This window comes from Ambystoma mexicanum, chromosome 5p (genome assembly GCF_040938575.1).
Source record: "Ambystoma mexicanum isolate Mex_15411 chromosome 5p, UKY_AmexF1_1, whole genome shotgun sequence".
Classification (NCBI taxonomy): domain Eukaryota; kingdom Metazoa; phylum Chordata; class Amphibia; order Caudata; family Ambystomatidae; genus Ambystoma; species Ambystoma mexicanum.
The window spans coordinates 997,403,262-997,418,125 of record NC_090930.1 but is presented as its reverse complement, the minus strand read 5'-3'; the positions used below and the strand labels follow the sequence as shown (position 1 = coordinate 997,418,125).

The window sequence follows — 14,864 nt, the reverse complement described above, 5'->3', positions numbered from 1 at the left end:
GAGGGAAGCCCACGGACAGAGAGACAGTATTCTTTTCAGTCGGGAGTCCATGGGTCGTTCTCTCGAATCGACTACCTATTCGTGGGGAGAGAGAGCTTTCACCGCTGCCATAACTCGAAATACCTAGACAGGGCAATATCAGATAATTCGCCATTAATCGCCAAGATAGAGGGTGCTTACAAATAACCAGATACGAGGTTGTGGCGCATGAGACAGGGGCTTTTAAGGAACAATAAACAGACCCTAAGAGAGGCAATCACATCTTTCTTCGAGATCAATGAAGGATTGGTGGGAGACGTAGGAAAACAATGAGAGGCATTGAAGGTGACAATGAGGGGGATTTGCATGTACCAGAGAGTAGGCGGTAGAGGAACCCTAGAATGTACCTTTAAGCGCTTGGAGGCGAGATAAGACAACTGGAAGTGGACCAAGAAGGGGGCGGTCAGGTGGGGGAAGCACTAGCAGAAAAACTCCCATCACACAAAGGTGCTCTGAACTCGTTGGAACAGTTCAACAAGGGTACATACACTACCAAGATCCATGGGGAAGGGTATAAGGCAGGGCGGCTATTAGCCTGGCTAATAAAACGGGAGACACCCTGGGGAGCGATCACGCAAATAAGGGACTCCAAGCGAGGACTGGTTGTAAAGACTGGAGGGGGGTTCTGTACTCCTGCTCTCTATATGGCAGAGGAGAGGCACAGAGGACCCAAGCCAAGATTCTCTATTCGGTAGCTATGGTCGAGCAATCAAGGCCTTGCTTCTCAGGAGGTGAAGCGGGCTGGTTCTTAAGTACAGTGTAGTCTCAAGCACCCACAAAGGAATGTCCACACACTGTATTAGTGAAAACACAGTCTTTATATAATTAAGGTTCAAGGTTATATACACAATTACAATAACTCACTTTGTGCTCAGTTAATCTACAATGGCAAATATATACAGTTCTAAGTGGTACCACAATTATCAGATTTCATTAAAGAGCATCAACTGTACTCTGGTCAAATGTCACACAAATCAATTAATAAAGGTAACCAACAATTGACATAGGAAAAGCAGTTGGTTAGAACAATAGGCAGAATACTTGCCCAATTACCTAGACGCAGCATTGTGTGGAGATCCCCCCCCCCCACCTGGGCAACCTGTAAATAAAGATATACTACAAGCCCAGTCCATATATTGTTCAATTAGTCTTATTTCCTTCTAAAATGTTTCGACCACCCCAATGTACCTGGAATAGCAGAGTTCCTTGAGGAGGCATCGATGGATCCTTCTTGAATGACTCCCTTCAAGGCAGGAGCCACGCATCGTCGATGGGCCTTGAAGAAGGTGAACATGGCATTGATGATCCCCGATGAAAAGTTTGATGGTGTCGAGGCAGCAGCTTCGGTCATGGCGGTGCTCATCGAAGACGTTCAGCAAGGATGAGGCGTGCAGGGCACCTCAGTGTCGATAGTTTGGGACCGCAAAAGAGTCTATGAAGAACTTTGGGCCAGCAAGGGCATCGAGTCATCTGGCATCTCTGCGGTCTTCGGGTGGTGGGAAACCCACCGGCGGATTCTTCTCAGCGTGTCAGCGGCCTTGACTTTCTCCGGCGGGACAAAACAGTCACCGGTGCTGGCGAGAGATTCCTTCGATTTGAATGTCTTAATCAATGGAGCGTTGCGGCTCCGGTCGTCAACGGCATGGCGGCAAGTCATCCCCGGTTCAGGGCAACACTGCTTCGACGGGCCTCCAGCGGTTATGCAAACCTGCGAACCCTGGTCGACTATGGTGGATGGAATGTTCAGTGCTTCTCTTCGCTCTCCTCGGCAGTCCCCGTCGCCGGTCGGCAGCCTGTCGAGGGTCTGACTTCCAGGGAGCTACGGCGAAGGTTAGCAGTGGTCAATGGTCCCTCGGAGCTCGCGAAGAGGGTGCCTAATCAGGTCCTCTCACGGATCAGTCCTCGAACTCGACAGCTTGAAGATCAGTTTGAAGCAAATGCAGAATCAGATCTTCTTCCAGCTGGGCTTCAAGGATAAGCTTCAAGTATCAACTTCTGCTTCTGAACGAATTCTAGCAATGAGAGGCCGCCAGATATACTATTCTGTCTCTCATTCATTCTGCTGGGTCACAAGCAGGCAACCAATCACTCAGAAGGGCATTCAGGCAGCCAACCAGGCATACAGTGCATTCAGGCCATTCGCCTCCCTCTCAGACACTCACAACAAGGTATGTGTATTGGGACAAGTACCCAGCCATTCAGCACTACACACTGCAATCATACTAGTTTCAGGCAGGGCTGTCTCAGTCATTGTGTTTCATACCACAAACCAGACATCCACAACAAGAAGTGCAGATTGGTCACACACTCCATTCACCCAGGTCCCACCCCAAGGGTGTACCCACAACATACAGTCACTGGGAAGGCTCCAGCCAGTCTGGCCTGGACTTCCCCACAATAACATATATGGAGCTTCCACCCAACAGCCAGTCAGGGGCACTACCAGCAAGTCAATGAGGGAAGTGATAATCACGGTTCTGTTAAAAAGAAAAGGGAGGGATCCTCAACAGTGCGCATCATATAGACCTATTTCTTTACTAAACATAGATCCGAAAATCTTGGGAAAAGTGATTGCAAACAGGCTGGCGAGAGTGACGCAGGGATTAATACACCCGGACCAATGTGGATTTGTGGGGAGCCGGGATACCGGGATCAATTTATGAAGAGTGCACCATGTTATGGACCAGGTTAAACATTAACAGAGGGAACTGGCATTAATATTGATCGATGCGGTCAAGGCCCTCGACTCCCTGGAATGTCCATGGTTGTTCAAGGTGCTGGAGGCATGTGGTCTAGTCAAGGGGATACTAAGCTGGCTGCGGCTACTATACAACACCCCCACTGCCAGGGTCAAGACAGGAGGTTGGATCTCGGGAAGATGGTGTCTGGAAAGAGGTATGCGCCAGGGATGCCCGGTCTCTCCCATTATATTTGCCTTGGCGCTGGAACCACTGGCAAGATATTTTCGGTCTTACATAGCAGTAATGGGCATACAGGCAGGCGGAGTGTTGCACAATATCTCGCTTTACGCGGATGACTTGCTGCTCTTCATAGATAACCCGCTAGACAATATCCCAGTGATACTAGAAATACTAGGTAACTTCCGGAAGCTCTCTGGGTTTCAGGTAAAAAAAGAAAAGTCTCTAGTCTTTCCACTGGCGGGTTTGAGGGACAGAAGGGGAGAGAGGGGAACGTGTTGAGACCTCCATTAGGAATGAAGTACCTGGGCATTCAGATTTACCAAGAGATAGAGGAGACATTTGTCCACAACACAGGGAGGGCTCTCACACGGATAGGAGACGTAGAGAAATTCTGGAAGAAACTGCCACTATCCCTGATAGGAAGGATCGCACTCTGCAAAATGGTGGTCCTCCCACGACTCCTATATTATTTCGCGAATATACCATACACAGTGAAAAAGGTATTCTTTAAGATGTTGGCCAGATTGCTGGGGGAACTTCTGTGGAATACGGGGCGAACCAGAGTGGCCATGCGGACGCTACGCCGCAATGGAGAGGAAGGGGGCCTCAGTATGCCAGATTTCGAATTATACTTCACTGCAGCGCAACTGCAAGCAACAGCGTGGTGGCAAACGGGTCAGAAGGGGAACGAGCAGGTTTAGTGGGGGAGTTACAGCCAGGCAGACAGGGAGTGGAACTACTCTGTGTCCTATAGGAGGGAAGGGACACATAGTGGTTTTTAAAACGGTGAGGGCGGTGTGGGTGAAATCTTTGAAAAAGATACAGACTACACAGCTATAATGTACAAATCTCCCAATTGGGTTTGAGACTATGGTTAGAACGGCGCTGCTCAGTGTGGGCATCAGGACACCGATTGTCAAAAAATGCACCACAATGGGTGATCTATTTGAGGGTGGGAAACGGCAAATGTTTGAGGAATTGAGTAAAAAATACCAAATATCGAAAGGCCACTTTCTCACATACGCCAAGTTGGTCAGACGAATGGCAGCATTTGGGGTCTGCATCCCGGAGGAGCATCCGGTGATACAGACATTACTCAGACTGAGTGAGGGTAGGGGCAGAGTGTCAAGAATAGAAAGAGCACTGCAAGCAGCCAGGGGAGATGGGGAACTAACAGTTAAGAAGAAGTGGGAAAGAGATGTGGGGGCGCCTATCCTGGAGGAGAAGTGTGTTCAGATGTGGGAGCAGGTTAAGAAGGTATGCAGGAAAGCAAGGTTCCAGCTCACGCAATTCTGCTACTTACACAGGGTATACTTAACACCGGAAAGGATACACGCAATGAACCACACAGCACCACACAATTACGTGCGCTGTAATGGGGAACATGCCTGCTTCTGGCACATGGTCTAGAGCTGCCCAGTGGTGGCGAAATACTGGGAGGAGATGGGCCGCAAAGTGAATGACCTGCTGGGGGGAAGGTACGAACACTCATGAGGTGTGCTTATGGGGACTCCTACCAGGGGCGAAAAAATACAAAAACTGACACAAAATTTCTAGATTCCTCTTCATACTAGGTAAGAGAAGGATAGCGATGGAGTGGAAGAAGGGGACAGGTTCATCAATACGGCTATGGCTGCATGAGATACGTTGGAAGGGGCTGGCAGAAGTAGAATATTTGCACCTATTTAGAGGCCCAGAAGGGGAAGATGCACTGGAAATGAATTGTGCTAGCATCCACACACGACCTGAGGCCACCCTTGGGCACGCAGTGCAGTAAACGCAGAAAAACTCATGGAGTAGATGCTGGGAGCAGTAACAGAGGGGCACGCACCTATGCGAATGGAAGGTGGAAGACGGGCGCCACGGGAGAACAAAGGGAAGAAATAGCACTTTGGTCTGATCAGGAGGGAGTTGGAGGTAGCGGGTATGGCGTGCGTTAACAGAGGGAGTTGGGAGGGAGGTGGGTTCAAGGTAATAACGGGTTTTGTACTTGGTGAGGGGCATGAGGTCATAGATGTAGGCCGAGGGCTTCGGCTGAGCAGGCCATCGCAAGGAGTTGGAATGGGACAAATGAGGGGCGAACAGTGTATCTTGAAGCGGGCCGACCCCGATATACCACATATCCTGCATTGGGGATAAACAGCCCACACCCCAGCTGGAAGTAACCCATCAATGGACTGTCAGAGACTGGGACACAGACTGTACAACTGGTGGAAACCTGGCGAGGAAGGATCCGACAATGCATTGAATGGGTCGGGGAGGCGGTCGCTCATTGTATGGAATACTGTCCCTCGCCATTTGATTCTTTGATGATTAATTGTGCTGTATACTGTTTAAGAAAAATAATTTTAAAAAAAATAATAGAATGAGGTACTACAAAAATACCATTTACTTCTTGTAAGCCAATGAACTAGCAAACACACAGTGAAGTGTTAATTTTTCAAATAGAAACTTGCTGATAGGAGCGCACAGTGTGTGCATATCCGAATGTTGATCAGTTTATTAAATAAAAGAGTTAAAACAAAAATCGATGTGAGGAACAACTTCTCAAAAACAAACCTATGGTGAGAAATATATGATTTTACATTCAATCAACAATTTTCTTTAAAAAACATTTGCAATGTCTAAACGGGTCACATTATTTTGTTAGTTGTTCGGGAATACTTTGGAAAAGGTCCATTGAAAACACAGCACTCACCAAGGTTTATCTTGTGTTCAAACTTTCTCAGCACCTTGTCTGTCGGTGTGTACACTTTAGATGAGTTGCCAGAAAGAGCTTGCTTGTTAGCCTGAAATAGAAATTACGAAGCTTAGAGGACATTCAATATCTTTTTAACATTTATTGGTCATTCATTTAGCTTATAAAATAACCTTTTCCCACAAGAAAAATAAATTCAATGCACAATCCATTTAACATTTACAATTATAAGAAAAAAAGCTCTAAAATCCATTGATCAAAATCAATCAACCTCACACTAAAACAGAATGCAATTAATTAAAATACCTTACAGTAAAGTGCATTTACATAAAAGTGCGTTAAGTTAGTCAGCATTAGGTTAAAGTACATTTTAAAGTCTGTCATATTCCCATTAGGTAGCTATAAGGGGATCCCTGCAGAAGGACTACCGGTGCTACAGGTACCGTGGGCAACAAGCTCTTTTCGCTATTTAGGCGTAGATATATATCACACGGCGCAAGATGAACACAGACACAATACGGAAGTAGCCGTCGAGAAAATCAAAAACAGTATGCAGTTCTGGGCAAGATTGCCCTTGACGATAATGGGGGGGGGGGCTATGCTCAAGATGGTAGTTCTGCCCAGGCTTTTGCATTACTTTAGTAATATCCCATACATAATACCCAATAAGTTTTTTAGTAAATTGAACAGCATGTGTAGGGATTTCCCGGGGCACGGTACCCGAAATAGGGTGGCGTTCTGGAAACTGCAGAACTTTTATGAAAAAGGAGGTATTAGACTGCCCCATTTTGAGGTTTATTATTTGGCGGGACAGTTGCAATATGTGGCTAAGTGGCTTTCCGATGAAGTGATCCCTGAGCAAAGGGTGCTTGCCCAGGACAGTGCCCCGTTTTATTTGAAAGAAATGATCTGGCTGTCCTAAACTGAAATGAGGGGGCGCCCTGCGATGTTGAAGCTTGGGTGAAAAATTTGGCAGAGGGCTTGTCGCCTAATGGAGGTCCCATACCCGTGCCTCCCGCAGATACCGTTGGTTGCTTTGACAGGAGGGGATGATCAGCTAAAGGCGATTGTTAGGACCTACTGGGAATCGGTGGGGCTGGCAACGCTAGGCGATATTTGGCAGGAGTTTACAGAACTCAACGAAGAGGCGGGGCTACACGTGGGGCAATATGTCACATACATTAGATTGGTGCGGATGATTAAGGGCACCTGGCCAGAAACAGTTTTGATAGAAGAACAAGATGCGGTTTTGGAAGCAATGTATGATATGTCTGAAGGGGGTCATGAGATCTCGAGTCTGTAGGAGATGTTGATGGCTAAGGTGGGTAAAGATTTGACGCATCTGAGACTGGACTGGGAGATGGAAGTGTGGGCCCCGATGGAGGACGGGATGTGGGAGCGTGCCCTGGGTTACCACAAAAAAGTATCTAGAAATGCCAGATTAAAACAAATTCAGCTGTATGTCACGCATAGGGCATACATGACCCCCTTGAGGATATCTAAGTTCCGAAACGCTGGAGTACAAGTGTGTCCTAAATGTAACCTGGAAAACGCTGACATGACACATATGTTTTGGTCATGCCCGATTATTAGGTGCTACTGGAGTGATGTGGCGCAGAAATTGGCCGATGAAGGGGTTACTCTTGTCGTAGACACGGCTTGGGCCTGCTTACTGGGCGGGTTCCCTAGGCCACGGAAACTCAAACATATTGAGAAACTAAGAAATCTGGCGTATGTGCTTGCGAAACGTAGGATCGCCATGGGGTGGAAGAAATGCCACAAACCTAAGGTGGATGTATGGTGGAAGGACTTACAGAAATGGGCAGAGGCTGAAACTGTGGCATGGCAAGATGCGAGTAGCCGGGCTGATGAGGGGGAGGTGGGCACCTTTTGGCCTGGAAAACGCTAATAACAGAATTGTTTGGAGTAATATCAAACCCAAAAGACTCTGAAGAGGACGAAACTCGGCCGCATGTGCCAAACACTGAAAGAGATGGACAAATAGGCTCACGGGGGGAGGGAGGGATAATGGGAGCAGTGACTACAATAACTTGATGTGTAATTGAACCATTATGATTATGCTGCTTGTTTGGTTTTCATTGTTTTGTTTGCATAAAATCAATAAAAGAAATTAAAAAAAAAAAAAGTACATTTTAATAAAGTGCCCAGGATGTGGCAATAATGTATTATGAAGGTTTGTCCAACTGCAAGCTGCCCAAAAAAAACCAACAATCGAGTCAACCATAGAGGTCATACGGCCAGCCAGACCGTCTTTTGAAAAGTCTCCACCATTACAATCAAACAACTTTCTACTCTTAACAAATGTATTAAGGTATAAGGACCTTTTGCTCTCAAGGGATGGATAAACTACCACCAGATGGTACGTTTCTTTCAAACCCACTTGAGTGCAAAATCGACAGAGCAATTTATCTTTTGAGAGCCAATGCTATTTTCCACAGATCTCTCTCGTCAAATACAAATGAAATCAAAATTTAAAAAAAAGATCAACTGAAGTATCTATTCGGATACCTAAACAGATAAGGAGCAATCACACCTATTTGTTTTGCGATCCCTATTCATATGTTGAAGGGATTGGTAGGAGTAAAACTCCTCAATAGTTTGGGTCCAGTCATCCGCATACAGCATCTTTTTAACCTTCTCTGGGTTGTTCAGAAGCTCTATTTCTGACAAGCCAAGATGCTCTGATCTGTATTTGCCATATGCAAATCCGAGAGTAAGGAATATTTCAAGGGGACAAGTAATTTTCTGTAAAATTATCAAAGTCTCCAGTGTGCTTTAACTTCAAGTGAACATGGTCCAAGTTCATAACGTACAACGGCAATGGGAACAGAATTTTGTAGAACTAGTGGTCTCACCGAAAACGTACCAAATTTAGTCAACACGCTTCATTTCATTTACCATTGCAACCGCGTGTGCTGTAATCCATTCCTGGATTAAAAAAATATTTGGTTTTGAACACACTGGAAAACCTAAATATATGAAATTGTCCTCCTTTTCTAGGACCTCAGCTCCAGAAGCCAATTATATTGAGATTCTTTCATCTTGGCCGAACACTGCATGATTTTCGTTTTCTTTAGATAAACGGCCAAAGAATTTGAGCTGGCATAGCTATTAAATGTATCCAACAAGTATTGTAGACCCCGTTCTGTACTGTCAAATAGGAGAAAATCATCTGCATAGTTAAGCTACCTTACTTTCAAATGGGCTAGATTTGGTGAAGCAAAAGATACATTCGTCAAATGTTCCCCTATGTCTGAGGTATATAAATTAAAGACATGGAGCAAGGGACACAGACTTGTCTTACACCTTGTTGAACAGGTATCTTGCTGTCATGATCCCTGCTTCCAAGGGGTCAGGACTTGCCCCACGACCTTGGAAGCAGGCCCATGACTCTGATCCCAGGAACCAGCCAGTCCCTATAGGGACCCTCTGGACCTTGTCCTGGCGCCAGTGGCGCCAGGCTCATGATGGTGACTGGTCCCGGCACAGGAAGCGCCGGGCTCATATTGGATAAGAGTGCTTGGTGGACCTACCTGTAGCAGACCATGCTGCTTACTTACCAGCTAACTGGTCTCCTGATCCTTCTCTGCCTGGAACTACTTTTCCTGTCTGGGTGGAGCAGGAGCCACTCCCTGGAAGCAGAACACAGGAACTCTTTTCTTACCTGGGTGGGGCCGTGGAAGGAGACGCCTAAGCACTACAGAAGGATATTTAAACCACACCCGATTGGTTTCACGTGCTTCGCGTTATTCTGCATCTGCAGCAGGACGCTCACCGTGTCAGCTCCAGGAAACCTCCAGCTCCAGATCCTGTGAACACGAAATAACCTGCTGGAATCCAATCTGCAGTCTTCTTCAGTCTTCTGCAGCTCCTGCAAAACAAAGGCACAGGTTAGGTTAAAGTAAAGGCAGTGAATCTACTTACCTAATCCAACGGCAGCATCCAAGGCGCCTTTTTCTGCCTTTCTCTTCCGGCATCCGACATCTGTAAAGAGAGAGAACATCGGTTAGTAATATTCAACTACAAGTTCTGCTTACCTGTGTTACGCCCGTTCCAACTCAGCTCGCGCTGCATTCCGGCACCTGCAAGGCAAGATACATCGGTTAGTAACGCTTAGTTACAAGACTGCTTACCTGTGTTATGCTCGCTTTCAATCTGTTCGCTCAGCACCTCAGCACCTGCAAAGACAAAAGAGACATTACGGAGCATTCTCCAGCGCTAGTGCAGTCTTTCTACTTACGTGCCATTAGAAGGATAACCTTCATCGTCACAGCATCTGAAAAGGGAAAGACATAGACTTTACAGACTAAGACTTTTGAAAGAGAAGAAAACAAGGCAAAAGGAACTTTAATACTTACAAGGCACACTCGTGCATTAACGGCGTCTTCGCTCTCAGCAAATCCTCTGCTATCAAGAGGCAGAGCTCGCATCCAGTGAAGCAACTGGATCCAGCGCCCCTGCATAAGACGCAGGATGGAGAGCCCGGCATTTACCTATATAAGGTAAGCGCAATATCAACCCAGTTCCACGGGGAAAGAAAGGGCGAGAGGGGCTAGGAACTTTCCGAACCTTCCTAACACTAATACCTTGGTTTACCCTTGCAGACATCTCTCTCTTCAGCTTAAACTGTCGGTGGGAAGGGGGCCCAGTCCGGGAGCAAAACGAACCCTGCGCCTAACACTGAAGACAGTATCCTCGCCAGATCAAGACCCGCGCCTCCGGGGGAACCAGGTGAGCGTTACAGAACGCGAAGCCTTACCACAAAATTCCCGCCCAGGCGCAATGGAAACTTCAGACACAGACCAGTTGGCCCAATTACTTGGGGAGTTGAGGGCGGAAGTACACGCTGCACGTCAGGAAACAAATGCCCTAAGGAGGGAGTTAGTGGTCTCCAAAGAGCGAACAGACGATTTGGCTAGACTATTGCTGCAAGCCCAAGCTGGACAAACTCCTCTACCAACCCCAAGTGGGGGCCACGCTCCTCCAGCTTCCTCGAATCCGGTACAAATCAATCTACCAGGAAATATACCTTTGGCTCCGCCCGAACGCTTTTCAGGTGATTCAAAAAAGTTTGCTGTGTTCTTCAATCAATGTCGCTTGCACTTTTTGTGCAGACCCGCCGCTTTTCCAACGGACCAGGCTAAAGTGGCCTTCGTGCTCTCTTATCTCAGTGGCAGTGCCGCAGATTGGTCTGTTCCTTTAGTGTCTCAAGATGACCCCATTCTCCATAACTTCCAGAACTTCCAAGCCAGTATGGAGAAACTGTTCGCAAGGCACTATCAGGGACAGGCCTTGGACAATGAACTTCTTTCACTACGACAGGGCAATCAAGATCTTCTGACTTATATTGCATCATTTAACAGACTAGTGGTGGAAACCGGATGGCCGGAGGATAAGAGGATCACACTGTTTTACAGAGATCTGCGTGGGGAATTAAAAGACGTTCTGGCTCAAGTGGTAAATCCTCCACAAGACTGTTCCGAATATATCGATCTGGTAGTGCAATTGGATCATCGACTACAGAATCGGAAAGCCGATCGATCCAGATTTGAAACCCGACTTTTTTCAAGGCCGCAAAGTTCTACGAAAGGAACTGATTCCGTGGAACCCATGCAAATAGGGGGTGTAAAAGGTCTGTTAACCCAAAAGGAGAGGGAAAGGAGGAGACAACTGCAATTATGCCTCTATTGCGGAAACTCAGGGCACTTTCTTCGAGATTGTCCAGTGAAGCCCAAGAAGAAGATAGTAGGGGCGTCTGATAAAGGTACCGAGAATTCTGAGCCGGGAAACGACCTCGCCCGGCAAGTGTAGAGGTCCGCTTGCCGAGCGTTAAAACCAGTTCTTTGACCTCGCATTTCATCATGCCCATGGTCCTCGTGAGTCCTGAACAACCTAATCGTATGCATGCCATTAAAGCATACATTGATAGTGGCGCAATCGGGAATTACTTGGACTGTGAGCTGGCCGCCAGGATGACTATCTCTTTGTCCAAAGACGGTGAAAGACGTCATTACCACCGTGGATGGGACGGAAATAGCTTCCGGACCCGTAACTCACACCACCATGGAAGTAACGTTAGTAAGCCAAGATGGGCATCAAGAGAAGATCGTGTTTGATGTGATCAAGGCCCCTCAGTTTCAAGTCATCTTGGGAGTTCCTTGGTTGGAGAAACACAATCCTCAAATTGATTGGCGAGCAAAGACAATCCGGTTTCCAGAATGCGCTTCTACCTGCTACCCTCAGCTCTCCACCAAACTAGCTGCAACTGTTTCTGAGAGTCCGCAACTGCCTCCTGAATACCAGGAATTCCAAGATGTCTTTCGGAAAGACCAAGCTAATTCTTTGCCTCCCCACAGATCATACGACTGTCAGATAGACCTGATTCCCGGATCCACTCCTCCGTGCAGTCGGATTTATGCCCTTACTGAACCTGAAAATCTCCACCTAAGGCAATATTTGGACCAGTACCTGGCTAACGGATTCATCCGTCCTTCGAAGTCCCCGGCCTCCTCAGCTCTGTTCTTCGTGCCAAAAAAGGAGGGAGACTTAAGAACGTGTATAGACTACCGTGCCCTGAACCAGATTACAATTAAGAACAGGTATCCATTGCCATTGATCCCAGAACTACTTGACCAAGTCAAAAACGCCTGCATATATACTAAGTTAGACCTCAGAGGAGCCTACCATTTGGTACGAATAAAGGAGGGCGATGAATGGAAGACGGCCTTTCGTACCAAGTATGGACTGTTCGAGTATCAAGTGATGCCCTTCGGGTTGTGTAACGCACCGGCCGCATTCCAGTTCTTTATGAATGACGTGCTCCGTGAACTCAGTGATGTGTGTGTAGTTGTATACATTGACGACATTCTGGTTTATTCGTCCTCTGAGGCAGAACACCGAAAACATGTAACCGCATTACTGGAGAGGCTCCGCAAACACAAACTTTTTGCAAAATTAGAGAAGTGCGTCTTTCATGTTACTGAGGTCGAATTTCTGGGATTTATTTTGTCACCTAACGGAATTCACATGGACTCGAGGAAAGTAGATGCAATAATCAAGTGGCCCTCACCATCATCTGTAAAAGGGGTTCAAAGTATGTTGGGCTTCGCCAACTTCTATCGCAGGTTTATTCCAGACTTTTCTCGGGTAGTCCAACCCATTACAGCTCTCCTCAGAAAAAACAAACGTTTTGAATGGTCTACCGAGGCAGAACAAGCCTTTCAGGAGCTAAAGACTAAATTTACCTCCGCCCCGATTTTAAAACATCCCCGCCCGAAACTACCTTACATCGTCGAGACCGATGCCTCCAGCCTTGCTATGGGAGCAGTGCTTTCACAAAGAGATCCAGAAACCAACCAGTTGCACCCCGTGGCGTTTTGGTCTCGCAAATTATCAGCCCCAGAAATCAATTACACCATTACCGATAAGGAACTGTTGGCTATTAAGTCCGCCTTTAAGGCCTGGCGGCATTATCTCTTAGGAGCCCGACACACAGTCACAGTCATTACTGACCATCGTAATCTACAGTATCTTAAATCAGCCAAAGCTCAATCCTCCAGACAACTTCGCTGGGCATTATTTTTTGCTGAATTTGATTTTATAATCACCTACCGACCAGGCAATAAGAATGGTAAAGCGGATGCCCTCTCTCGAATCGGAGTAGAGGAACACATGGTTAACCCCGAGCTCGTACCTATTATTCCTGAACAAAGAATCCTGGGTTTGATCAGCATGCAATCCATTGAAGAAATTGAAACCCAGGTTAAACAACTTGTAACTCCAACGGACATACAAAAATGGCAACTTCAGGGGGAAGACTTCACAGTAAAGAACGACTTATTATACTTCAAGGAACGACTTTATCTACCCTGTACCAGCTTACAAACTCAAGTCATCTCTTGTTATCACGACTCCTTAATGGAAGGACACCCGGGTATGGCCAAGACCTCGGAAAAGGTCAAGCGTCACTTTTGGTGGCCATCTTGGAGAAAAGACATCAGAAACTTTGTCATGTCCTGTGGAGTGTGCGCCCAGAACAAGAGTCCTAAGGAAAAACCAGCAGGCCTCTTACAACCACTTGAAATTCCACCTCATCCCTGGCATACCCTTTCCATGGACTTTATCACCGACTTACCTCCCTGTTCCGGATACAATACAATCCTGGTAATCGTAGACTTATTTTCAAAAATGGCACATTTCATCCCACTAAAGGGGTTACCGTCAGCAGCAATCCTGGCTCGAGAATTTCTTGAAAACATCGTTCGGTTGCACGGCTTTCCTTCAGTTTTAATCTCAGACAGAGGAAGTCAATTCATCTCCCACTTCTGGCGGAGTTGCTGTCGGTTAGCTCAAATTGATGTGAGGCTTTCCACCAGTCACCACCCACAAACCGATGGTCAGACCGAAAGGACCAATCAGACTTTGGAACAGTACCTACGCTGCATGCTGCAACAGACAGGAGGAACTTGGAAGGACATCCTTTGGATAGCCGAGTACGCTTACAATAACTCAGTCCACTCTGGAACCGGAAAGACCCCATTTTTTCTTTTGTATGGTAATCATCCTCGAACCTCTAACCTGGATCCACCTCAGGATCTTGGAACACCAGCAGTTGACCACCTACATTCAACCATCACCCAAGCCTTCAAGGAAGCTACTATCCACCTTCAAAGGGCCAAGGAACAATACAAGAAAGGAGCAGATCAACATCGAAAGGAAGCCCCTCAATACCAAATAGGAGATCAAGTCTGGTTATCCACCAAATATTTACCCCTAAAGGGACCACACACCTTTAACCCAAGATACCTGGGACCCTACTCTGTTACTGCCATAATAAATCCAGTAGCGGTCAAGTTGGATTTACCCCCTCGCATGAAAATGCACCCAGTCTTCCATGTTTCACTACTAAAACCTGTTCAACCAGAAACCCGATTGACTAAATCTCCTGAACCTATCCTAGTTGACGGAGAACTTGAGTTTGAAATCAAAAATATCCTGGATTCCAAGATCTCCAAATCAAAACTACACTACCTGATTGACTGGAAAGGCTACGGCCCCCAAGAAAGATCTTGGGAACCTGCAGAACATGTACACGCTCCCCGACTAATCAAGAAATTTCATCGGACATTTCCTAACAAACCAAGACCTCCGGAGAAGTCAACCTTGGGAGGGGCCTTGAGGGGGGG

At 46.8% G+C, this 14,864-nt stretch overlaps 1 protein-coding gene across 1 annotated transcript in view; it reads right to left on the bottom strand.

Annotated features, from left to right (window-relative positions):
- RIOK1 (RIO kinase 1) overlaps positions 1–14,864 on the bottom strand; it is an 862,653-nt gene that overhangs the window by 714,882 nt on the left and 132,907 nt on the right. The window contains exon 3 of the mRNA XM_069613474.1: positions 5,659–5,749. Within this exon, the coding sequence (XP_069469575.1) occupies positions 5,659–5,749 (91 nt within the window). The remainder of the gene's footprint in view (positions 1–5,658; positions 5,750–14,864) is intronic.